This window comes from Tamandua tetradactyla, chromosome 2 (genome assembly GCF_023851605.1).
Source record: "Tamandua tetradactyla isolate mTamTet1 chromosome 2, mTamTet1.pri, whole genome shotgun sequence".
Classification (NCBI taxonomy): Eukaryota; Metazoa; Chordata; class Mammalia; order Pilosa; family Myrmecophagidae; genus Tamandua; species Tamandua tetradactyla.
This window is the reverse complement of record NC_135328.1, coordinates 161,095,193-161,121,894: the sequence shown is the minus strand read 5'-3', so window position 1 is coordinate 161,121,894 and position 26,702 is coordinate 161,095,193. Positions and strand designations below refer to the sequence as shown.

The window sequence follows — 26,702 nt, the reverse complement described above, 5'->3', positions numbered from 1 at the left end:
AGTGGTTCTGTGTGCCAAATTCTCTGCTAAGCCCTGAACATATATTGGTGGTGATCCATCTTCATGAAGCTTAAAGTCCAGGAAGGCCACAGGCAATTAACAAGTAAATGAACACATAAATAAGTCTACAATTACCAACAGGGATATGAAAGAAATTGAGTCCAGTGGTAGAAGGAGGAGATAGATAATGAAGCACATCTTATTCCAAGCGTGGAAACTTGTGCATTACCGTGGGGTCAATGGGGAGGAGCCACTGAAGGATTTTAGGCAGGAGGAGGAGCCACAGAATAGATTTTAGAAGAATCACTCAGAAAAGTATGTAGAACACCTGGTAGGAGGGGACAAGATTTCAGGCTGGGAGATAAGTTACAAGGCCACAACTCTAATCCGAATGTGATTTGAAGGTGAACTGAATAAAGTAATAATAGTTAAGCTGGAGAAAAGTTTACTAATTAAAGGATGTCTTAGTTTGCCAAGACCACTATGACAAATACCACATGCTGGTTAGATTAAACAGCAGGAATTTACTGGCTCAAAGTTTGGAGGCTAGAAGTCTAAAACCAAGGTGTCATCAGGCCAAGCCTTCTGTTAGATTTGTAGTGTTCTGTTGGCAGCTTGCTGGCAGTCAGCTTTTATCTCTGTCACATGGCAGATCTGTCTTCCTACTGGCTAACTACATCCAAATTTCCTTTATTTATAAGGGGTTCAGTCATATTGGATTAAAGCCCATCATTGTTCAGTGGAGCCTCACCTTAATTGGATCTTCAAAGATCCCATTTACAGATGAGTTCACACCCACAGGACCAAAGGTTAGGACTTATATGTCTTTTTGGAGGTTGTAATTCAGTCTACCCAAGAGCAATATTTTTTTTTTGTATCTTTTCTTTTAACTTGTTTATTGTATAGTATATATGCATAGCAAAGAAATAAAAAAGCAACAGTTTTCAAAGCACTCGTCAAAATGTGGTTGCAGGACAGATCCTAGAGTTTGTCTTGGGCTACCGTACGATCCTCTCATATTTTTCCTTCTATCTGCTCCAGAATATAGGAGGCTAGAGGGCTTAAATACTTTTTTTATCATCACAATCAACTTTTTTTTGTGTGTGAACAATAACATATATACAAAAAAGCTATAAACTTCGAAACACAGCACCACAGTTAGTTGTAGAATGTATTTCAGACTTTGACATGGGTTACAATTTTAGGTTTTTACTTCTAGGTGACAATTTTAGGTTTTTACTTCTGGCTGTTTTAGGTTTTACTTCTAGCTGACCACAGAGCAATGTTTAAAAGAAGGAACTGGAAGGTACTGGCGAAAAATTAAATTCTATAGCTAAGGAAGAGAGATCAGTCAAAATGATACCAAAATATGAATGGCTTCAACCACTGCTTAGATTATACTGGATTTGATTAAACCAAGAAACCCAGAATAATGAGCAAGCTTATCATATTAGACACTTTTAGACAAGATGTCTTTGGACATCCAAGTGGAGACATTTGATGGATGGTTGGATATTTGACCTGGAATTCACAAGAGAGAAATGAGCATAGGATAAGGGCATATATTTGAAAGTCCTTACCATTGGATGGTAACCAGAGCTATGAGGGGAGAATGGAATCACCCAAGAGAGGGCTAAGGACCAATCTCTGAAGAGTTCAGATATTTAAAGGACAATTAGAGGAAGAGGAACAACCAGAGAGAGGTAGGAAAGTCAAGAGAGTAAGGTGTCCTCGAAGCAAAGTGGAGAGGACAAATGAGAAGGAAGCAGTTAAATGGTGCAAAACACAGCAGAGAGTTCAAGTAAAATAAAGGCAGAAAACTATCCATGAGAGTTAGTAACAAAGAGGGTATTGTTTGTCATGGTGAGTAGTTTCTTTGGAATGGGGAAGGCAACATGTGTATTGCAATAAGTTAAGATGTAAGAACTGGGGACAGACAGATAGCTTCTTTTCTAAGACTTGCTCTTACCCCTAGAGGAGACACAGAAGCCTGTTAATAGACCAAGTATTCTGATTTTTGGTTTGGACGTATGGTCACCATACTTCTGGACAGCCTCTGAATCCAAAGAATTAGATAATTTATGGAGAGGGAGGGGAATGTAGGGATTCTAGGAATGCTGTCTGCATTTAAGATTATAAACAATAAAGTCTGGAAAAAAGTCTTCCCCGGCTCTTGGTTTTAAAAAAATAAAAAGGTAGAAAAGGGTTTCTTGTGATGGAAAGAGAGAAGGAACTATTTATTGATCACCTATCATTTTGTAGGTTTTTGCACCCATCAGGGCTCTGTATTTAACCTTCATAGCAGCCTATAAGATAGAGAATATTAGCTCCATTTGCAAATTAATAAACTAGGCTCTGAGAGGTTTAGTGTCCCTGATCATCCAACTGGAACATGGTGAAGTCACTTTGTGATTGTTGAACCTATATTTTCTTCACCACACCCAATGGGACTTGGACAAGAATTTTTCCCTCTGTGAGAAAATAAATGAGCGTGAGAGGGAGGGAAAATGAGCCACTTGGAACAGTGAGTATATATGATTCCCCAGCTAGAGGAGAGCATGCCGCCGTTTAAGAAAGAACTGATAAACCATACAAAATGAAACAAAGTCAGACCCCAAAAAGGCATCGTGCAAGGTTAAAATTACGTGAATAATGATGTGCATTAGTTATTTAATGTCTTCCAAGTGCATTTCATTTTGAATGATAAACTCGGATAGCACACATGCTAAGGTATAATTGAAAAAACATGTAAGAGAATGGCTGAATACAAAGAATAAACATACAGCTGCGAGGAGGTTAGGAGTCAAAGGGGTAAGCATATGCCCTGTCCCCCAGGGATCTCATTAGTGCATGAGTGACCATACATGTAGAGGCTAAATGAATCTCACTGTTTGCAAAGATCCGCAGTAAATGAGACAATGATGAATCAATAGTAATTAGGCCTACAGGTTCTCATTGACCCAGATGTCTGAAACCAAATGCCCTGTTCTGAGATTCCTTGAGAGGCAGAATGAAAAGATTTATAGATGTGTGTTCTTTAAAAAAAAAGAATCCCTTTACTCTGAGGGCAATGATGCCATTCTGAAGTGGAATGTTGCTGAATTTAGTGCAGACTCTTGACTTCTGGCTAGAAGGAGGTTCTTGTGGTTTTTGTTGTAAATGTGGTTCCTGTTGAGCCAGGAATAGAGAAAGCTAGGAGACAGAAAAGCAGATGGGATCTTATCCTCTCCAGAGATAATGTTCTGGCCTTATAATCTTCACGGAGGTCTCAAAAGACCCTTTCCTAAAACTGTAATAGAGTCATTCTAAACAAGGTCTGAATGTGGGCTTTGACAGATGATTTCTGACATGAGGTTCACAAAGCACATGGCTTCAGATTCACACTGAGATGGTTTAAATGTGGACTTGGTCCCAGCTTTTCACTCTTTGAGCTTCCTCTCTGTAAAGGGATGTTAATGATACCCTGCTCACCAGGCTATGGTGGACGGCCAGGTGCCTCCTGAGAGAGTGGCAGTGATGGTGCTTTGCTTGTTGAGCCTTTTCCCAACAGTACCTTATTCCTCCTAACATGGCCTAAGGCAAAAGATTTTTGCAGATGGGAATGAGGTATCATAGCAAGAAGTGAAGAAAGAGCCTGGTAGGTAGGGCTGCCCTTGACTCTACCCCAACTCCTACCCTGGCCCCATCCCCAGAAGCATTTTCACACTTCCTCATGCACTTGTGCAGAGCATTTTTGCTTTTCTGTATTTTATATATTGTTGGTCCACAAAAAAAATTTTATTTAATGGAAGAATTCCACTCATAAAGGGGAAAAAAAAAAGTTTGAAAACCACTGCTCTATAGCATTGTTTGTTTGGACGATTTGGGAGAACTTCATGGAATCTAGTGGACACTCACGCACTGTCACAAAACTAGAACTAGAAATTCCTGGGCCTTACTTCTAAAACATTTTAAAACTTTAAATAATAAATATTGTCTTAGATATTAGCTCCCTTGAACATTGGTTTCAAATACTTTTTTTTTTTCCCCTGCCACTGTTCAAGCCATTCAGTTAACCCTTAACGCTATAGTTCCAAGGATACTAGTGGGAAGTGGTAAAGATACCAAACTGATATTCTGCTTTCTTCTAAAATCATTGGTTCAGAATTTTGGAAGGAAGCACCTTTTTTTTTTTTAATTTTTAATTTTTTTACCTTTTTTTGTTATATACAAAGCAAAGAAAGAAAAAGGCAATAATTTTCAGAGCAGTCTTCAACAAGCAGTTATAGGACAGATCCCAGAGTTTGTCGTGGGCTACCATGAAGGAAGTACCTTTAAAAAGGTGAAGAATTTAAACAATAATAGAAAGAAAAAAAAATAATAAAAAAAAAAAAAACATTTCAAATTCTTTAAAAAAAAAAAAAGGTGAAGTACCTTTAAAGAGGTTAACTGAAAGGTGATCAGTTTCAACTTTGTTCCATGCAATGAGATTTAATCCAGTGAGCTAGGTATTATTATATCTCCTTTGTGGAGGGAAATACTGAAGTTCAGAGAGTTAAAATATTGGCCCACATCACCTAGGTAGGACAGGGGAGTACCAAGATCTGAATTTAGACTGTCTTGACTTGTAATATTGTCATTTTCACCGTGACTCTGTCTCACTTAAAGTTTCTACTTAGTCTACCTCCTCATTCTACACATGAGGAAACTGAAGTTCAAAAAAGGGAAAGAACTAGCCCACATTTGGTGAGTTAGTTTGAAAATTAAGTCTCCTGACTCCTGATTCTAGCTGTATTCACTATGTTCACTCACTTCCCTTAGCAAACCCTTATCCTGACTCCAGGAATTTATATTTGTCTCCTTTCGTTATCATCATCACTATTACTACAATTATGATACTGTTTTTTAAAATCCTTTACACATGTATAGTATTGTACAGTTTACAAAATACCATATCTTCACATAAATAATTTTCTTTGGTCCTCACAATAACCCTATGAGGTAAGTTGGACAGGGATGATGATATCTGTTTTTACAGATGAGAAGAGGGTGGTTCACAAAGTTTGAATAACGTTCTTATGATCACACATCTACTAATGGTAAAGAAGTTATTGGAATCTAGGTGTTCTATTTCCAAACTTTTCCACTCTCCACTAGGGAATGCCACTTTCTTTTGCTAAGAGTACAATGTGATTTGAAAGTATAATATGCTAGTTTCTCTGGGTTTCGGGTTGTTTTTTGATGAAGCTTTTGGGATCCTGCTTAGTTTTGTCTGATATGTAAGTACAGTTGATTTCTTTTTGCAGAATAACTTCTCCCCTACTCTACCCCCCTTTTAAAAACAAAATCTGCTCTCTTCCAGATGCCAGAATGTATATGAATATTTGAACAGTCACCTGGATTTGATTAAGAAGGCTCAGTCTGTGGGTTTCCTCACTGTTGATTTACATGTTTGGCCAGATTTCCATGGCAACCGGTCTCCCTTAGCAGATCTGACACTAAAGGGCATGGTGAGTAACAGCCAGTCATTGCATGAAAGTGAAGGCAGGCCAAAGGGCTGCAAAGCAAAAGTGAGGAGAAAAGGAAACAAAACAAAGCAGGCCAATAGCCCACTGGCTTCGTGTGGATGTGTTGCTTGATGTGAAGGCCATTGCTGCTCCCAGGTTGATTTGATGAAAGTTCCCATTGTTTCTGGGCCAACCTCAAGAGCATTAAAAGCAATATTTCTAATATTAGGCTACTGCTGCCTCTTTGTCCCATCAAGTGGCTGGAAGTCATGAGCCCCTGAATAGGTAATTTCCATATTTATGTAGGTTTGTAAAGTCATGTTTTCTATCTCCATCTCTGGGCCGCCTGGTAAATAAGTGGTAGTTATTACCACCCATGGTTTCACTTGGCTCAGCTACCCATCTGCCTAGGCACTTCAAGTCAGAGCTGTTCCGAGACTCCAAGCGAATATTATTAGTACTTCAGATTGAACTTTTATAAAAGTAAATACAGTTAATAACTTATGTTAGAGGGTAAATCCAACTGTTCATGACCCATAGGGTCCCTACTAGCGTTGGGATTCTAGGCCTTCCTGAAGAGGCAAGGATAAATTTCATGGGGGGCATTCCCAGCCTTCTAAGCTGAGCTATGATATCCTGGAGGCCAAGAGAGATTGGGTGCCTAAGACAGCAGTAAATCAACCTAGAAAGGCTCAATTGTGTTTTAGTATGTATAAAGCACACTAAAGCTACAGAAATGGAGCTTCAGGTCCAAGGGACCAGGAGAAGCCACAAATAAGAAAATAAGCCATGAATTCAGAATCCAGGAAGGTTGTAAAGAAGTTGGGAAGCAGTGTGAAGTAAATTAAGGAATGGAGGCTGTGAACCATACAAGTTTTGTGCGTAGGAACTGTGTGACAGTGGAGCAGGCCTGGCAGTTTGAGAACTTAAAGATTCAAAATGCTGTGGTTTTGCAGTTATTTTTACTGAGATTGTTTTAAACATTTTTATGATGCCAGCAGGAAGACCTGAACTTTATTTTAATCACCTAGTTGCCACAATCAAATTTTGCTAATAAAGGGAATCATGGTGAGAAGAAAACAAAATTTTCTTCTCATAGCAAAAGTTGTGTCTGTCTGGAGTCTATGAAGCATGTATACACAATAAATGATGAGCTTGGCTTTCTTATTTGGCCTGTGGAGGTAGGAAAGGAATGTCTTGAGGACCATGTGACAACAGGCTGCATGTTCAAATAAATGACTCTCTGGGTGCAAACGAAGGTTACAGGGAGTTCACTTTTTGTATGGGTGTAAAAATGGGTCTCAGAAATAAATTTATTGGAAGCCAAATATATAAACAGTTAGCCACTTAAAATGTTAAGAAGTTAAGAATCATGACCAGTTATTAAAATGACTCCCAAAGAAGGCACAGTTGCATAGTGTCTTAGTTTCCTAGGCCTGCTGTAGCCAAGTACCACAAACTGGGTGGCATTAAAAAAAAAAAAAAATTGTCTCTTCACGATACTGGAGACTGGAAGTCTGAAATCAAGGTGTCTGTAGGGTCAAGCTCCCTCTGAAAACTGTAGGGAAAATCCTTCCTTGCTTCTTCCTAACTTCTGGTGGTTTGCCGTCAGGCCTTAACATTCATTGGCTTGGATCTGCAGCACTTCAGTCTGTCTCAGTCATCACATGCCTCTGTTGTCACACGGTGTTCTCTTCTCTGCCTGTGTCCAGTTCTCCCTTTTGAATAAAGAGAACAGTCATTTTGGATTAGGACCCACCCCACGTGAATCCAGTTTGGTCTCATCTTAATCAATCACATCTTCAAAGACACTTTCCAAATTAGGTCACGCGCATGGAACTGGAAGTTAAGACTTGACCATATCTTCTCAGGGGATACAGTTCAACCCATACACACAGTAAAATGATCACGTGCCCTGGAGTTGTACAGACTTGTGCTCCTTTCCTTTCCAACAGCTATAGTACCAGCCCCAACCCCCAGCATGGCCAGATGACATGTCTCGCAGTGACTTTTGCTTCTTAAAACCAAGCCTGACTTCCTAAGACTTAAAAATTGCCATCATTAAGGATATTCTAACAAAGCTGACCCAAATGCAAAGCATAATTCCAAAGGAGTTGATAGAATATTTTGAGAAATGGCCATCTCACTCGAGTAAATATGTTCTCACCAAAGGGAACTACTTTTTATGGGAGCATATGCCCAATTGGATCTAAAAATCCTGGTATATTTACTTTTTAAAACATTTCATTGTTTTATAAACATAACTCATATATCACCCAGTATTTCTTGGCAATGATTCCCCTATATAACTGTCCTTGTGTTAGGCTCATATTGGAATAGCTATTACTCCTTGAATTCACATTACGACACTGGAAAAAGAAAGTGACCCAGAAGGGTAGAATAAAATAGAAGAAAGGCAATTGTGTACTAACCATTATCCCTAAAATTTCTTTCCTTCAAAAGGACATTTATATAACGTCAAAGATAATCTCCTTGAAATGTGTATGTTATTTTGTTTCATTTCACCAGAGCTATAACAACTCCTATCTCCAGTACTCATTCAATAAATAATTACTGGGTACCTACTGTCTGCCATGTACACCCACAGATACACTAATATACAATGATTCATATATTTATGGACTATGCTTCAGGGAGAAAACAAAGTGCTTGATAAAATATTAAGTTTAAAAATTACATAGTGATTAGAACTGTCAAGATAATACCCATAGGATGAGAACCATAGCTTATGATCTTGATTTTGGCTTCTGAAATGTTTCTCTGGGCACATAGTAGGTGCTAAATATGTATTTATTAATAGTTGGTGATCAACATGGAGCTAATTAAGAGCCTGTTTATTCCTGTAGAAAATATATACTTAGGAACAATTTGTTGATACAAATGGACTACATTGCCACTAACTCTTACTATTCGTGTGTTAAGTACCAATACCAATATTAGTGTCCAGCTAAGTTAAAATAACTATGAGTACTTCCCTTGTTCATCAGTGAATTAATTAGGTATTTACAGTCCCTAGTCTGGTTAGTGGGGGATATAAAAGTAACTAGACACAATCCCAGTTCTCAAGAAGACAACTGCTTTGGGGGTGGGGGCAGATATAATAAGTAAACAGGCAGGGGAATACTGGATCCAGCTCTAGGAGTTACTCACTGTCCAGGATTGCTGACTACATGGAAGGTGATAGTCAGGAAAGGCTCCAGATAGGAGTGACACTGAGTCAATTAGGGGAGAGAGTTTAGGGCCAACAGAATCATAGTATGTACATGTGCTCTCTGTAATAATGGCTCCTTGTACCAATGTCTGACCAAGGATAGGACACATTTAGTATTTTATCTTGCTGATACAAAAAGAAAGTATTTTCTTAGAGAATGACTTGACACTCTCCATTCTCCTGTGTCAGCAGCATTAACCTTTCCCAGTTATTTCCTCCCACCTCGGTTGGCTCTTTTCTTTTACCTTTGTTAAACACTCGTCTATTCAATAAAAATTTAATGAGCAGTAACTGTCTGCAGGCCTGTACTAGGTCCAGAGAATACAAATGAAAACAAGACATAATATCTGTTCTGAGTTCACAGAAATGTAGGGGAAATTGTGTGTGTGTGTGTGTGTGTGTGTGTGTGTGTGTGTGTGTGTGTGTCTGTGCACTAGCTTCATCCAGTGTGACCCCATAATAGAGATGCCAGTGCAAGCCAAGGGAAGTGCTCAGTAAACATCTGACCTTGGAATTCTGTTTACAGTGCTACTTAGCTAGCAAGCCCTAATGCAGCCTTTTCCTGCTTTACTCAGAAGTACCTGTGAATACGCAACAACAACAAAAAAACGGCATAAATTCAAATTTGGTGTACTAGCTAGAGTACAGGAATTTTGAAAGGGTTCTTTGCCTCCTTGACTATCCAACCAGTTTAAGAAACAACAACTTTAAAAATAAGATTGACATTCAACTAGGAAAACTAGGATTGACATTCCCAAACGGAACCTAGAATTAATGTAGCTTGTTTGATAAATACAATATATGATATGTAAACAACATGAATCTCCACCTTTGCAAAAGTTAGGGCCTCTTCATTTTAAAAGGCTTCTAGCCTAAAAACGGAGCAACCATCTGTCTACTCTGCTGCTGATGGCTTGTTTGTTTTTGAAGCAGCCGGTGAACTTAATCCCTCCAATCCCCCTACAATCTGCACTCTGACTTCCCTTTCCAGTCAGTCAAACTGCCAGCCTAAGAAGCTGATCCTATGAGTTAGGATCAATGGTAAAATCTTGTTTTTTTGTTTGTTTGTTTGTTTTTTTGTTTTTTAATGCTGGAATAAACTTTATTGAGATATATTGTGAGAACAGAGAGGAGAGGCATCTAAATCAGGGAAAGTTCCCAGGAGAGGCTCACAGAAGGTAGTATCTGTGACTGCCCAGTCCCCTTCCCCACCACTCTGAATCATCACAGTTCCACAAGGCTTATAGAAGGCACTTGATGATGCTGAGTAAATAAGGGACTCAGAAACAGAAGGGGGCTCCCTCCCATAGAGATCCCATGGTGATGGACAGAGGGACATAGAGAGGGCACAGAAATGAGAACAAGAAGCCTTAAAACCCTCCTCTCCTCACCCAAACCATCTCATTCAAGCTGGAAAGGCCAGAAGACAAGGGGAAGAGTCCCTCTCCACAGCACGGTCAGCGCTGAGTCCAGCTCCTCAGGAAGGAATCAGACAAGTACAGCAGTTGTGGTTTGGAGTTCACTGGGGATTGGGCAGGGCTAGGGTAGGGCTGGGGCAGGAATGCAGTTGGGCAGTGGCCAGCAGGCCAGGCCAATGCTAGCAGTTCTAGGCAGTGCTGGAGGAGCACAGGGCTGAGTCTACTCGTGAGGGGTCCAGTGGGGCTCCTCAGAGCAGGGACAACCCTGGAGGGGAAGGAAGGTTGCTTGGCATCTGTGCAGGGGAGAGTAACATCAGAAGAGGGTCTTTGCTGAAGCAAAGTTGGGAACTGAGACTGTTAAAGGTCTGGAGGGGGTTGAGTTTAGTGTGGGATATAAAAGTCCAAAAAGGTCTTAGGGAGAAGACTGGGGAAATGAAGGGGAGAGGAGTTGGGTTGGTGTTGGGGTAGGACAGGAGAGGCGTGCTGGTCTCCAGGGCCCCCAGGCAGCAGGCACAGAGCTGGCTCCTGACTCCGCTTTCGTGGTCTTCCAGGATCCTGCTTACTCCCATCTTCATATACAGGGGCCTGGGAAGAAGTGGCTAGACTTCTTATAGGCAGAGATCTGCTTGAGGCCCTCAGAGTGGGCCATGAAGTCCTTCAGGTTTGGAAACACTTCCAGGCACTTGGGCTCAAATAAGCAGATCTGGTCTAGGGTGCCATAAGCCAGGAAATCCACAAAGGTGATCTTGTCCCCTGCAAACCATGGCTGCTTCCCCAGGAACTCTAAGTAGAGCCACATCTTTTCAGGGAACCCCTCCAAGTACTCTGGCCCCTCCAAGTACTTTGAGAAGTCAGGGTTTAGCAGAGCATGGCCAGCTGTATGCAGGTGTCCATGGCCTAGTTCTCCAAAATGTCCATGTGAATCTTCTCTGCTTCTGTCTCCCCATATAGGTTGTGCTTGCCTGCAGTGTAGCACAGGATTTTTCTAGGTGATTTTTTGAGCACCATCAATTAAGTAGGGCAGATCGGGAAAGTCCAGGCCTAGCTTGCCTTTACACTTCAGCCACTGGTTTTTGTCATAGTCCAGAGCACTCCCCAGCATGTTCTTCTTTTCTGACTCTGTGTTCCAGGAGCAAGCGGATGGCCTGAGCCAGCCCACCAATATCCCAGTAACCCAGGGTCATGGGCATGGTGCTCGTTTACTCAAGCTTGGTGAACCAACAATGCCTTGTATTTTAAAAGACCTGATTAAAAGTCTATTAATGGAACAGAGACAGGAAAAGCCATGATGGCTGGAAGTTTGGAGTGGTGGCATAGTTTTATATATATACTGTGTGTTCTGGGGTCTAGAAAGTCAGGCTGTGGTACCTCCACCTCAGTCCAGCAAAGCTATACAAAAAAAGACTGCTAGACTCTGGGAATTGGCATCTAGCTATAGATCTGAAGAGGTAAATCAAAGTGTACAGGGGGTGGGGCTGAAAGTAAATCATATGTGCTGTATTCTGGGGAATATGGTAATTAAAATGAAAAAAAAAAAAGTCCCTTATGAAACCAACCTCACCACTCCGGCTCTCATTTTTACCCTTATCTGATCTTTGGATTTAAGCTCTGACCCTGTCTTTTTCCAGTAGTGGTTCTAGTCTCCTCCACACCCTCACTGCTTCAGATCTCAAAGTTAATCACCATTTCTAGTCTGACCTAGCTCTAAACCCTTCTGCTGTATGTGCCTACCCACATACATAAGCTAAGGATATAACCCAGGAATCTTCCCGTTTTTTGATAGTTATCGTTTTTTTCTTGTTCTGATAATAACTGTCTCCCTGCAGTGTGACTAGCTGTTTCCCTTTTATTTTGTGGATGCAGTATCACCCTCACATGGTTTTATTTTTAATGTTTGGTTAAACAGTTTTTCCCACCATGAAGCACTAAAGAGAGCTCGGTACTGAAGTCAGGCCTGTATTTGAATACCAGCTTCTAAGTACCAGTGTGTGACCTGTGGTAGGTTAGTTCGGTGAGCATTAATCTACTCACCAGTAATGCAAGCTGCCTTTCCAGGGTCATTGTCAAAGTCAAATGGAAAGGTGCTGGCACAGTGACTAGCACAGAGTAGACAGACAACAGGTCGTTTTGAATCTGTAAGTCCTGCTTGATGGCCCTCACTTTCACATTTACAAAATGGCCAGCAGGGTTCTAAGTGTGGCCTTTGAACCCTGAACAGCTAGTCCTGAACTGTGCAGCTTAGCCCCAGAACGGGTGGGTTCACCAGCCTCTGAGATCCCTACCATGAACAACTAATTGAGAAGTTTAAATCATTTGGCCCTTCACAGGAAGCTGGTTTCATACAAGTCTGGAGATTCGTTTTCTCTAGCCTCCTGATTACTTGAGGCCTTGGCCTTTAATTTCCTTATCAACATGACAGGAAACTCAAATTTGGTTTACCTTACAAGCTAGCTAGTGTTGTGGAATCTTGAAATCCTGAGAATTCCTTGTATATATAACCAGTTTATATTCATAAATCAATACAGCTTCTTTGTTTTGGTTTGTTTTATATGTTTTTTTCCTGAAACACCCATTCAAAGAAGTAAACTACCTTTCAGACATACTAGGCCATGCAAACACACTTTATTCACCATTAGTTGAAATGTTTTCCCCATTTCATTTTGCAAGTGCAGTAGTACTCAGAGCAGAAAGAGCTGTGATTTCTAAGATCAGACTATGTGCTGCTCCAGCAACACTTCAAAGCAAGTGTAGAACAAGCGTGTAGGTAGAGAACAGGGAGAGTATAAGGAGATCTTAGCAGTTCCCAGAGAACCAAATATTAGCTAGAGGTGGGCATTGCTAAACAGATTCAGATATATATGGAATCAGCCACTGAGGTGGGCTCAGTAGAGGCTTCCTCTAATGGGGCAGATGGATAATGGAGCTGGAAACTCATGAGATGATTGAACCAGCTTTTGACTTACATATTTATAAACATTTGAAAACACGTGGACCCTTGACATGAGTTTGTTGATGTTTTTGTTGTAAATTAATGCTGTTTAGCTATTTTTTGCATATTGGTTTTGCCCATGAAAAATTAACGCATCTAGCAAAGTTTAATTTCTTCAGTGTCATTTAACTGGTTCTCTGATCATGTATTTTATTATTGTAGTAACTAGTGTATCAGCTAGTATTCTGATTTGTAATTGCTACCGTTTTTTTAAGGGACCAGCATATGTGCCAGGTGCCGTGGCAGATACTTTACACGCATCATCAGTGACCTTCTCAAAAACCCTTAAGATGATGTTGTTGCCCATTTAAAAGAAGAGAGAAATTGAGGCTCAGAGAGTTTTAAGTAATTTACCAAGAGGGGAAAGAGTAGAAGTGAAATTAGACCCAGCGAGTTAATACCTAAGTCTCTGGTACTCTTTGGAATAAATAAAACCCAGATCTTTATGTTTTTCCTCCCTCTCCCTGCTCTATTTTCAATATATCTGCCATACTTCTGCCTCATTTTAGTGACTTTTAAAATTATTTCACAGAATCTGACTTTTCTTTCCATCTTTCCTTTGTATATCACATAACAAGTAAAATCAAGGTTGCAAACCATAGACAAGAGTCTTTCCCAAGGTAACGTATAATGATAAAAGGCTAAGGAGTGGATCTGGTAGAAATCCACTAGGAAGGCACAAGAGACAAACAATGGGAAAGAACTAAGGCCAGAATACCACGGTTGGGAGCCAGGTTGGTACACAGGCCCAAGTCAGTAAAAAAAGCCGGGACAGTTGTACAGAACAGCTTCAGGGTGCTAATGCATGAGCATTTCAAAATGCTCAGACTTAAGAGTATCAGGAACAGGGTAGACAGAAGTGTGAAGTGCCTGGTGCATTTGAGAATCAGTAAGTAGGGTAGCATTGCATGCTGTAGAGTTTGAAAGGTTTAGGAGGCAAAAGCGTGAGAAAGAAAAAAGGTAGACCAGGAAATTTAAAGTGGGCGAGTTTAATTATGCACTCCTGGGTAGAGCTCACCGAACCCAAGATGGAGAGAGGTGAGTCCACACGCAAGCTACGGTGCAGGCAGCTTTTAAGGATGGAGGTCAGGTGACGTCTGGGAGCGGCAGTTCATTAGTTCCGGAAGTCAGGTTGGGAGGTGTGACACAGCCTCCGCAGCTCCAGTTGCAGTGCCCTTCCCCATTCCCCCGACCTAACAGAGTTCACCAATAGAATAGAGTTATGAGGGAGAATGTCAGTCCATCATCTAGTTGTAGTATATAGTATATGTATTTTAGTTGTTTATGGCTATCACAATAAATTGCCACAAATTTAGCAGGTTAAATTTATTATCCATAAGTAGGTCAGAGGTGCAGTTTGGCTCTGCTGGCTTCTGTGTTCCAGGTTTTACAAGACCAAAATTAAGGTCTCTTACTGGAAGGTTCTGGGAAAAATCGACTTCTAAGCTCAGTCACATTGTTCAGTTCTATGCAGTTATAGAACTGAGATCCTGATTTTCTTGCTAACTGCCAGCCAAGGCTCCTCCTCAGCTTCTAGAGGCTGCCTACATTCCTTGGGCTGTAGCTCCCTTTCTGCATCATAAAAGCCAACAAGGATGGACCAAGTGCTTCTCTTGGACTTCCCCTTCTGCCTCATCTCTCCTGCCTTCCTCTTTCTACCACATTTTCTGGCTGACTCTTCGGTCTTCCTCTTCTGCTTTTAAGTGCCTGTGTGATTACATTGGATCTACTGGAATAATCCAGAACAATCTCCCTATTGTAAAACCTGTTGGTTAGTAACTTTATCTGCAAAGTCTCTTCAACTACAGTACCTAAATCTGCATGCGAATAAAGAGGGTAAGGACATCTTTAGAATTCTTCCTACTGCATTGTATTAGCACATTCATCTGCATTTCTCAAATCTCCAGGGAATGTAAGCAATTCCGAGTGTTAGCCTTGGTCCCTAACACTTATTGATCCACTAAACATTTTTGGGACAGGCTGCCTCCCTTTCTCTTTCAGGCTGCTGATTATCTCAGACCTGTCTTCCAGTCTCTCTCCCCACTTCACAGGTTTTCTCTAAATCTTTCACTGATCCTGCTCATTACCTTGCTGTCTCTCCATCAGTTCTGCCCTCATTATTGACTAGGAAAACAGAGCATTTTTGCTGCTCCATTGTGCTCTGAAAAGCTTTCAACGATTTTCCACCACCCCACCCCCTGCCCAGGCCTTGAACGTCCCTTTCAAGCTCTAATGACCCTAAAAAATCCTAAACCTGGAATCTTATTTTCATGTTTTTTATGAACTTTGAAGATCCCTTGAAACTTCCAGAGCCCTTTTTTCTTGCAAATATTATATAATCACTTCAATTCCTTTAACAGCAAGGAAGAAAAAAAATTAACTACTAACACATTTGGTAATAGTCTCTACTATTTGGGGGCCTGAGAACCTATAATTTACAATATCAAGTTGGGGCAATTGTTCCCACAATTTATTGTGCTTTAGGAGCTTGCTAAAAATGCAAATTGCTTGACCCACTCTAAAGGTTTAGTAAATGTGAGGTAGAATCCCAGGACGTCTGTATTTGACTGGAATCCCAGGAAAGAGTCATGAGTTAAGAGATAGACTCAAATTTACATAGCCACTAAGTGGCAGCAAGATTAAAGCTGAAGTCCAGGATGAAGAGTTATCATCTGTCTTTCTTGTTTATAGAGTGAAGGAATCCCTGGAGATTGATAAAAGTACTAACATTTTGCCAAGGAGACCTTACAAGTGATTCCTTCCCTGTATTATCCCTGGGTGACAGCAGCAAGGCCCACTCATCAAGGGTAGATTGCTTCTCCCCATTCATAGTTGTCCCTACCTTTATCATTATGGCCCAGATGCTGATGGAAGGCGACGCTTGAAAGTAACAGAATCATTGCATTAACTCCACTGCCCAGACATCTGTAGGCCCAACAACAGTGCAGGGTGGCAGAGGGGCCGAGAAGTTATTAAAAGTACCTCCAGCCACAAAAAGGAACCCCAACTTCCCTGGTCATCCTACAGCCAACGTTCAAAAGTGAAAAGTGTCACAAGTAGCATTAAAGACATAAAAAATAAGAAACTTCCTGCTTTGGCTTCCTCACACAGTTCAACAATTGGTCCTCACTGTTCCTCACTAATGTCCTGGTGGTACCAGTAGCCTGTCGAAGGAGATGCTTTAAACTGCTGTATCCCAGTTAACCCGTGACTCTGAGTCCTCCATGCAGCAAGAAAAAGAGAATAAACATTTATTAAGTGCCACCTTTGTGCACATGGTGCCAAGGAAGTACTTAGCTCTTGGTGGTTCAGCACAGTTTACAGAGAAAGAAAGGCAATTTTCAAATGATATCTTATCTAATCCCCATTTTACAAATGAAAAAAATTAAGGCTCGAAGAGGTTGCAAATGTCCTACAGCCAGTTAAGTGGTAATGTTAAAATTTCAACCCACATGTCTAATTCCAAACCTCGTTTCCTTTCCATTCCACCTACATGTTTCTTCCAAATTAAAAAAATTCCAATATTTACATAAGCGTTTCATATCCATAATCTAGGATGTTGAAATTATCCATTGCAGTCATTTGCATCTTTTTGGCACTGATATGTGGCTTTCACACATTTCTGAATATTAATTATAAGTACTTTCTCTTGAAGTTCTCATCATTACATAATAACCAAAATATATAAAATGTGCTTACCCTTGCATTTGTCAAGGGGCTTCCCCACACATTTCACCACCTCGCAAACATTCAAAATAGGAACATGCACATTCCTTCTGCTTCTTCCCCGTTTCTTCTATTGATGGAATAATTTAGCTTTCAGCCTGGTTGCTGGCACATGTGGTATGTCCCAGCCTTCTCACTTATTACAAAGCTGCGCCTCCCCTGGCACATTCCTGGTACTCCCAAATCTCTGCCACCACCTTCCTACCAAGACACTTCCCTGAGAACCCTCCAACCCAGCAAGCAGTCCATATGGCAGGCACCCTTAGAAAGTTCCATCTTGAGCTGACTGCTATTTGACTTTTGCCAAAGTAGGGCTGAGGTCACTGATGTTTGAGAGAGAATCAAATGGCCATGATGAACATCTGTTCTTCTGGTGTCTCCATCTGCATATCAGGTGAGATGTCCCTGCTTGACATCAAGCAAGCAGGGACTCCAGAAAATAGTAATTTTGTACTTCAGAGAGAAGTGTCTTTCACTGAATCATATTTTTATACCATTGCCCTGATATTTATGATAAGGAAATGTTAGAAATGGCTATAAAAGGATTGCTTCTTCCTTTTTGATGCCAAGTCCCTTCCATATAATGATCCATATAATAAATTCCTCTAGAATTTCTTTCTAGGAATAATTTTATTTCCCTTGAAGGATACATATATTTTATTTATCAGAAAAGAAAGCTGTCTCACCCCATCATGTGTCTCTTTTTGCCATAGCTATTAGCAAGCTCAAGAGTGAAATTTAGTTTTCCATTACAGTGACTATCTCATTCTCAGTTTCTGTTAAAAAAAAAAAGTTTTCTCCCCATTTCTCTCCTTTCTGAGTTATGAAGGCACTGGAAGTTTAAAAAGGATCCATAATATCTTTTTATTTGAACATCAATACTTTTTAGAAGTTGTCGTGGATATTTTGGAGATTAAGGAAGCTAAATCTGGCATTATCATCACACTGCTTCTTTTCTCTGGGTACAGACTAATTGAGAAAGATATCAGAACCAGGTACATTATCATTGTTGTAGTACAAAGCACTAGGGTTTCTAATAAATATTAGTAGGGGAAAGCATCTTACACCCAAAGTCAAAATCTCCCCTTACCCTCATCACCAGCTATCCAAATCTGGTCTTCAGAACCCACCAGTCCGGAGACTTGCATCTGCTAAGCAAACAGGTACCCAGCCACACAGAAAACTGTGACATGATCACATTAATTACAAGGAGAGGGAGCCAGAAGGAGACAGCCTCCTGGACTGGTTCTGGAAGAGTGTGCTAAGCCATGGCCCTGTTGGCTTCCCTGATAGACCATCAGCAGAGCTGTACTGCTTGAGACCAACCAATACATAAAAGAGAGAGACCAGTCATGGCTAGGGAGTTTTGCTTTTTTGCTTTTACATGGGCGAGTACCAGGAATCGAACCTGGGTCTCTGGCATGACAGGCAAGAGCTCTGCCTGCTGAGCCACTTTGGCCTGCCCATGGCTAGTGATTTTTAGCCCCTCTGCAGGCCACGGAACAAATTGCCCACACAAGGGTGTGCAGCTGAGTGCAATTTTTTATGGGACTGAAATCCAGTCTACCCTCCACCTTTTTATAATTCATTCTCTCAGAAGGAATTCCTTTTGCATTTAGTTTGCCTGAAAGAAGCATCTTTTTCTGGTTCCCATAAAGACTCCATATAAGCTAGCAGTGAACCCTATTTTACCAGTCTCATATAAGCCACACCTCTAATGAGGCAGGCTAAGTTTAGGGGGGTTGGGGAGCATGGAGCAAGGGACTAGAATTGTTTTTCCAATGCTCTTCTCTCTTGGGGTTTAGAGCAAAATCTCCTTTCCTCTGTGAATATATGAGGAGCTGAGGTAGTGAATACTGCTTGAGTATAATTGCATAATTTGACAAAGAAAGATAGGATGTTAGGAGGGAGAATGATATCCAAAAGGAAAAAAAGAGCAATGAATTGTCACTCTTCCATTCAACAGATATCTATTTAGTGCTTATGGATATCTGTGTGCCAGGTACAGTGGTAAGCATTGGAGATTCTATAAATGGTTTCTCCACAGTATATAGAAAGTAGATACTAGGTTCTGGTTTCCATTCTCTATGTTTGTTGAGGCAGATTCTTTCCTCGCCTGTGAAATGAAGTTCTGTAATGTCCCTGTTGTTCATGTGCTCTCCTAGCTCCTGCATTCTTAGTATATGTTTAGGTCTCCGGGGAACTTTATGAGATTTGGTCCATTCCAGAGTTATTGGCTTGAAAAGATGCATCCCAGAGTCCTCCTTTGGTCGTTTTTCAAACTTTCCATCTAACTGTATGTCGAAACCAAAGCAATAGAATTCAATCTAGAAGCATAAATTCTGGAAGAAATGAAGAGCAGCAGTTACGAGCTTGATGAACTGAGTTAAAAAACAAATCTAGAACCACAAATTAGAAGATGGAAGGATAAATGATAAGTGACAAGAACTAAAAACAGGATGACAATCTGGTGGCACAGAATATAAAGCACTGAAATGGATAGAATAAGATGGTCCCTTACCCAGCTCCAACTCTTGAAGTTCACAGCATTCAGAGTCAACTACCAGTTTATACAAAGTTTTAAAAATATTCACCTTTTAAAAGAGAAAACTGAGTTTTGGAGTTATTAAATAACTTGGGGCAATCATACAGCTGAAAAGTGGCAGAGCTAATGTTAAATTCCAGGTCTATGTGGCTCCAAAGCCTGTAACACTTAACCACTATTCATGTTATTTTAAGGAGCGGGTCTAAAGCAAACAAAAGAAGTTAGATGTAGTAGTTCAAAATGTACAAGTGAATGAAATTTTAAACACTGATTGCAATTGTTCTTCAAAAGACTCACAAAATTAGCACTTGGAATGGGAAAATAAGATTTATATTATCCACAAAACAGAATTTAAAATTTCCAAATACATCAAGTTCCTATCACTCATAATATATATACCATTTTAAGCAGTGCAGTTCATGTGCCAAGGTTTTTACATTAAAAATTAATTGAAAACTAACCAATTTAAATTAAATCCCAGTATCAAAAGAACTGTGAATGCAACTAAACACTGAGATTCATATATGTGTATATAAATGAATATGCTTGAAGGGAGACAATTGTATATATGGTGTGCTGGTTTGAAAGTATTATGTACCCTAGAAAAGCCATGCCTTAATCCTAATCCAGTTTTGTGGGAGCAACTGTTTCTTTTAATCCTGATTCAGTATTGTTATGAAGAAACTTTTGGTTTGATTATCTCTATGGAGATGTGACTCACCTAATTGTGGGTGTTACCTTTTGATAACATGGAGATGTGACTCCACCCATTCCATGTGGGTCTTGATCAGATTGCTGGAGTCCTTCAAAGGGGAAACATTTTGGGGAAACAACAAAGCCGACAGGGAGAGAATTAACAGAAACAACAGAGGCCTCAGAGCCAGCAGACACTTCACAGCAGAGTTGACACAGATGCAGACACATGGAGAGCAGACACGGAGGTTCGGAGATGCTTGGAGCCCAGGAGATGTTGCCATAAGATGTTAAGCAAGCCAGAACCTGAAGGAAAGCTAAGAGATGAAAGCCAGCCCTGGAGAAGTAAAGCAAGGAACCTCCACATCGACAAAGACTGAAAGCAGTGGAGCCCAGGAAGGAGCAAGGTGACCAGCAGACGCCAATCATGCAACTACCCAGCTGGCAGAAGTATTTCAGACCAATTGGCCTTTCTTGAGTGAAGATAAGTACTGTTGGCACCCTAATTTGGACATTTTCATAGGCTTAGAACTGTAAACTTGTAACTTATTAAATTCCCCTTTTGAAAAGCCATTCCAGTTCTGGTGTATCACATTCCAGCAGCTTGCAAACTAACCCATATGGTAACAGATTAAAATTTTTTTTTAATTCGTGGAACTATACTATGCAAACAGGGATTCCTAAGTTAAACCATGGACTTTAGTTAATAGTACAATTATTAAAATGTGCCATCATCAGTTGTAATAAATGTCTCACAACAATGCAAGCTGTTGATTGTAGGGTAGGGGTAGGGTATTTTAGGAATGATTGTTCTTTAACAATCTTCTGTAAACCCTTCTCTAATATAATAAACAACTTTTCTAGTGAAAAATAATAAAAATAAATCATGGGGAAAAAAGGAAAAGAAAAGTACTTATTTACTTCACAAAATATTTCCAAAACTCAATACCTCAATTAATTCTATATTTATTACAAAACCACTAGCTGTATCATCAAGAAAATTGAGATAGTTCCTTAGAATCTATGTATAGAATCTGGCCTTATATATTCTATGTGCCTATTTGAGCCTTTTACAAAGTATATTCTGAAGATCATTAACTAATGTTAGTAAAAAAAAAAACAAACAACTGTCATGGTACCATTTTTGAGAAACTCTAAGTTTCTTTTTGTTTTAGATTTTCCAAATATGTTCATTTTTTATATTAAATATACTAACATCAAAAATTTTGGAAAACTCAAAAGAGTTGAAAGAAGGGGGAAAATCCCTACAGTTCTACCACACAGAGCAATTGCTATAAATATTTTTATTATATTCTTCCGCTTTTTCTTTTGATGATTTGTGTTTATTGTTTTTTACATAATTACATTAAACTTAATTTTTTGTGTGATTTATTTCTTCAGTTGTCATTATAATATAATCATGTTCAAGTTTATAACTATTTATCGGACATTATATTTAACAAATGTACATTATTTTTGTCCTACAGATAATTTGATAATCATTTCCCTATTATTACACATTTAGATGCATTCTCTCATTTTTTTTTCTAATATTAACAGTACTGTGCTCATCACCTTTGAGCAGTTACTAAATGTGCAAAACCACAAGTTTTGCACACCTCCATTAACAATGAGCAATTTTTTAAAGAAAAAAAGCTATTTTTATATATTAAAATGTATTGGTTAAAAAAAAACTGCTATCGTTACTGTTTTATTTTGTTTGAGTTACTATTGGGCCTGAATACCTTTTCTTGTGTTAGTCATTGTATTTCCTCTTACAGGATTTCTCTTCTAATATCTTTTCCTCTTTTCCCTATTTATGTATTGGGGTCTTTGTGTGTTTCTTAGCAATTGTAGTGACTTCTTTATGTGAAAATAGGAAGCTTTGTTACCATTTTCTGCAAATTTCTTCCCCTGGTTTGTTGTTTGCCTTTTTATGTTGGTCTTCTTTCCCTTAATTTTCAGAAATTTAAGCTGTTCCTATAATGAAACCTAATTTTCATTAATTTCTTATATGCCTATTAAACCCTGGATGTCTTTCACTATCTAGAAATTTGATAAATATGCATTTATATTTTGGTCATGCTAGCTGAGATTTATTTTAATCACTTCAGATAACCTGAAGCTGAATGTTTTTCTGAATATAAAGTATGCAGATCAAATATTAAAAAAGTGAAGGAACACAAACTTACTTGGGATACACTGTTTCATAAAGGTACTTGTCCCCTCTTGTAGATGTAATGTGAAAAAACAGCATGTAGCCATTTGCTATCTGAAAGAGATAAATTTTATTAACCATGAATTAAAGAGTAAGACGATACTTGTAACCCTCAACAAACAAACAAACAAACAAAAACTAAAGCCATAGTTCTCATCTGCTTGTCCAGTTATTTGCCAAGAAAAACTACCAGCAGGTAGCTCCACTGAATTCAGGACTCCCCTAATTCAGAATAGCTGGAGCGTAGGATCTTAAGAGAAGAGAGGCAGGAGTAGACACTGTAGAGTCAAGCAGAGACAAGCTCAGAGGAGCACGTCAGACACATGAAGGCATCTCTCCTGTGAATTGAGGGCAGTGCAGAGGGTTTTTAACTGGCGAGTAACACGGTCATGTTTGCATTTCATGACAATCACTTGGGCTCCATTGTGGAAGGAATGCAACTAGAGGAAGACTTCTTGGGAGGGTCTTTTAGCAGTCGGGAAGGACATGTGGTAGCCTTGATTAGAAAGCAAGCAGCAGTGAAGCTAAAAAGAAGGGAATGGATTCAAAAGAGAGTTTGGAGATCAGGTGTACAAGACTTGGAGACTGATGGAATATGGGTATGGGAGGGAGATCAAGGAAGAGGGCTCTTGGATTTGTAGTTCTAGCAACTGAATGGTGTTTGTGGGCTGCGGCAGACCAGGCCTGGTCCCTTAGTCTAGATCTGGGTGGTATCTGGAGGAAAGAGAGATAGGAACCTGGGCAGACTCCTCACTCCCCTATTGTAACGTAAACTGCATGTTGACACCATGTTGAACTCAGGACCATACACGCTGAAGGTCCTGCCTTCATGTATGTTATATTAATGAGCTTTGTAACGTGAAAATATAAGATGAATTCTGGCATTGATATCCCCGAACTTCAGGCTACGCTTGAGGAAAACAGCAGCCTTACCCTCTGGGAATACCCAGAGAAAGTACACCTTGATGGAAAGAGAGATGTGAAGGTAGGACTGTGGAGAAATCTTGATGTCATCCAGATCCAGCATGCTGTTTAGTCCTGGTATCTCCCAGAGATTGACATACTCCATAGAAGTGTTTGGTTCTGAATGACTTTGATGGAGTCCCCTAGCAAACTGCAGATTCTGAATTATCCCCTAGTAGATACAGCATTTACAGGGGACAAACTCTTTTTACCCTGAATATCTCTTGATGCTTATGCTGAATTCTGATAATGGCCAAACCCAGAATAAGATCATCTTTTACTAGAATGCCATTGTTACATATTGATGTCTATAGACCAAGAAAATAGGTAATTGTAAAAAAGAGCATTTTTTTTAAAAAAAGAAGAGGAAAGACATTTAAGAAATATTAAGTATAGTCTTCTTACACTGTTACAGTGTTTATTCTGTTTTGTTTTTGTTTAATCCGAGTGCAAGACATTTTCTTACGGGGAGAAAGGGATAGTTTTTCCCAGGTCTGGAGATTAAACTATTTAGTAAGCATTTCACGTTCAGTTCACAAAAGGGGGATTTGCATATGAACTTGTTTCGGCAAGAAAACACATCTGAGCCTGTTTCATGGGAACTGTCTCTATCTGTGGCGGCTCCTTTTGGCCATCTCCTTCTTTTCTTTTCTTCATCCCTGCAGGTCACTGGATTGAAACTGTCTCAGGACCTCGATGATCTTGCCATTCTCTACCTGGCCACAGTTCAAGCCATTGCTGTAAGACACTTCAATGCCATTCTCAGAGAGACTTAAGACTATCAATAAACTTTAGGCCATTGTGCCCCAAGATACATCATTTGCTTTTGTGACAGAGAATCTTAATTAAATGTGAGCTTGCCAAAAAGAGACGCTTGTCTGTCCGGAAGGAAATGTTGATGGAGGTCTTCACCTGCTTTAATAACCTCACATAGCTGAAAAGTTAAAGTCTTTGAATGTCATTCTTGCCATTTATCTAAGTTGCCTTCTAAATTCCATTAAATAGAAGCAAACAAACACATACCATGGATTCTTGTATTAAGAAATACTGGTGTAAGTATGTCCAAATTTATGAAACACATGATATTATTCATTTCATAAAAGAACTCATTACAGGGTTCCTTTAAATAGCAGGCTTCCTTAGAACTTGAAGGCGTTTGCTGTTTAGATAACTCACTGCTTGCATGAGAGATTTGGATGGTTAAGGAAGGAGGAATTTAAAGCTAAAGATAATACTGGTGATCAAAAATGAAAACAAAATCCTTGGAAGACCATTGTCCATGGAATGTGATACTCTAAAGGTGGTCCATGGTGGGCTGCAAGAGGCCTCTGAACCTCTGAGAACACATGTAGAAGGTAGTATGTATGTCTGTGATACAAAGTATATTTTGGCTTTCAGGGTCTCAGACTAGGTAGAGACCCCAAAATAACAGTTAACCCGGTGAGGCTTAGCCATTCCTGGAAAGAGAATGGGAGTCAACAGAAAGGAAAAAGCAGTTCACTAAATTCTGATTCAAATTTGATTTTTCGGGACCACGCTTTGTTTTTTCAGTTTGTTAATGCCGTATTTACACACTATTCAATTATATTCAGCTTATGCAGTTTTCTCCAGATAACTGTTTTCATAACCTTATTACTCTACATAATAGAACTACATAGTTTTTATGCATTTCTCCAGCAAAGTGCTTTACTTATGCTCAGATTTGGTAAGTGCCATGTACAATAAGAAAGCAGAACTTCCCAACTACTAAAGGAATATACCATTTTCAATGTAACTACATAACCGTATGATTAGATTAAACAGTCCTTTTAGCTTATGAACCAGTTTGACTGTATCTTCCTGAAGTAGCTATCGTATTGATTTAATAGCTTGGCCAATTTGGTGAGCTTGGCCAATTCAATGAAATAAATCAAACTGCTTTATGCAAGGAAATTTGTTCAAAAGCAGACAATTCTGACATCTATCAAAATGGAGAGAGTAGACTGTGAGATGAAAATAGAAAACAGAAGAATGCATCTGTGGTAAAGATAATTATTTAGTCATCTGTTTTATGATGATGATAATAATAATAGCATAGCTTTAGGGATGTTTATTATATGCCAGGCACTGTGTTAAGCGCTTTACACATATTATCTGGTTTCACCTTATGAGGTAGGTGTTATAATCTCCATTCCACATATCAGAAAGCCTCAGCACAGTTAATAAATTTGTTCAGCATTAATTTAAAACTAGTCAGTGGCAGAGCTGGAATTTGAACCCATGGCTTTCTAAAATAAAACTAGGTATGTGAAATCTGAGGTACTTTTATTAAAATCAGAGCTGAGTACCCTTCTGCATACATGGTAAGAGGTGGGTGTGAAGAATGAGACTAACCAGGGAAGGCCAAGGAGCATCACATATAAATGGTAATGACCAGTATCTTTCTTTGGGCATCAACTCTGTGCCAGTCACCAAACCGAGTATCTTATCTACCTGTGACTAAGGACAGTAACCCTTGACGTAGGTGGGATTGTCCCTATTTTACACACAGAGGGAAGACTGTTTGCCCCAAAGTCAAATAGCTAATGTGTGGTAGGTAGTTGGAATTTGAACCTTCGTCTCACTTCTGGGCTTCTGCTCTTTCCACTTTACCATGTTATATTTTCTTTGTCTATCTGTAAAAGCTATGGATTAGATGGAAGTAAGCTTTCAACTATTCCCAAGAACAGTTTTTACTTTACACATCTTACAAAACGTTATTAATTTGACTTGGGATTGTCTCACAGAGGTCTTCTTCCTGGTAAGAGCACTGCGGCAGAAATCCAGGAATGTATAAATGAGGTTAAAGCTAATGTAGACGGAAGGAGGGGAAAAAAAGCCGGCTACATTTCCCCAAGTACCACATGCTTGGAAAATCAATGTTGTGTTTAACAGGCCGTACATATATTAAAAGCTATCATATTTATTCTGTCCATTGTCTTAATGGCTTTTATAATATCATAAAAAGAACATGTTTTAAGACAAATTTTTAGATAAGACTTTATTGTGGAGCCACTTGAATTGTGAAGGGTTTAGTCTGTTTTACAAAAATATCTGGGTGTGCTGCTCTTTTAAGCAAAAATGTGCATTTTAATGAAGCATTCTGATAGATATTTTCCCAAGATGTTCAATTTGAAAAAAAAAATTCTATTTCATTGTCCTGGAACAAGCACCATTTCTTGTTGATAGTTGGAGTTAAGCAAATTCCTGAATATAGTAATATTCATGGTTGGTATTTTGAAGCAACGGAATAAAGTTAAAGAGAGATTTTAATGAAGCTAACTTGAGACTGTGCAAAACCCTCCATAAAGTACGATTCTTTCTTGATCATGCTTAATTGAAAGACCTGTCAAACACCCAGCTTTATCCATGGCCTGTTCATCTATAGTTTTCTTTTCAGAATAGACCCTCAAG

The 26,702-nt window shown here is 39.5% G+C and overlaps 1 protein-coding gene and 1 pseudogene across 16 annotated transcripts in view; one reads left to right on the top strand and one right to left on the bottom strand.

The window, feature by feature from the left end:
• FGGY (FGGY carbohydrate kinase domain containing) overlaps positions 1-26,702 on the top strand; it is a 515,661-nt gene that overhangs the window by 398,611 nt on the left and 90,348 nt on the right. For 15 of the 16 annotated variants that reach the window (XM_077149482.1, XM_077149492.1, XM_077149484.1 and 12 more), the window contains 2 exons: positions 5,342-5,489; positions 23,936-24,010. In XM_077149482.1, the coding sequence (XP_077005597.1) occupies positions 5,342-5,489; positions 23,936-24,010 (223 nt within the window). The remainder of the gene's footprint in view (positions 1-5,341; positions 5,490-23,935; positions 24,011-26,702) is intronic. The other variant, XM_077149483.1, reaches the window with a different exon arrangement.
• On the bottom strand, positions 10,413-11,729 carry LOC143674155 (glutathione S-transferase Mu 2 pseudogene; annotated as a pseudogene).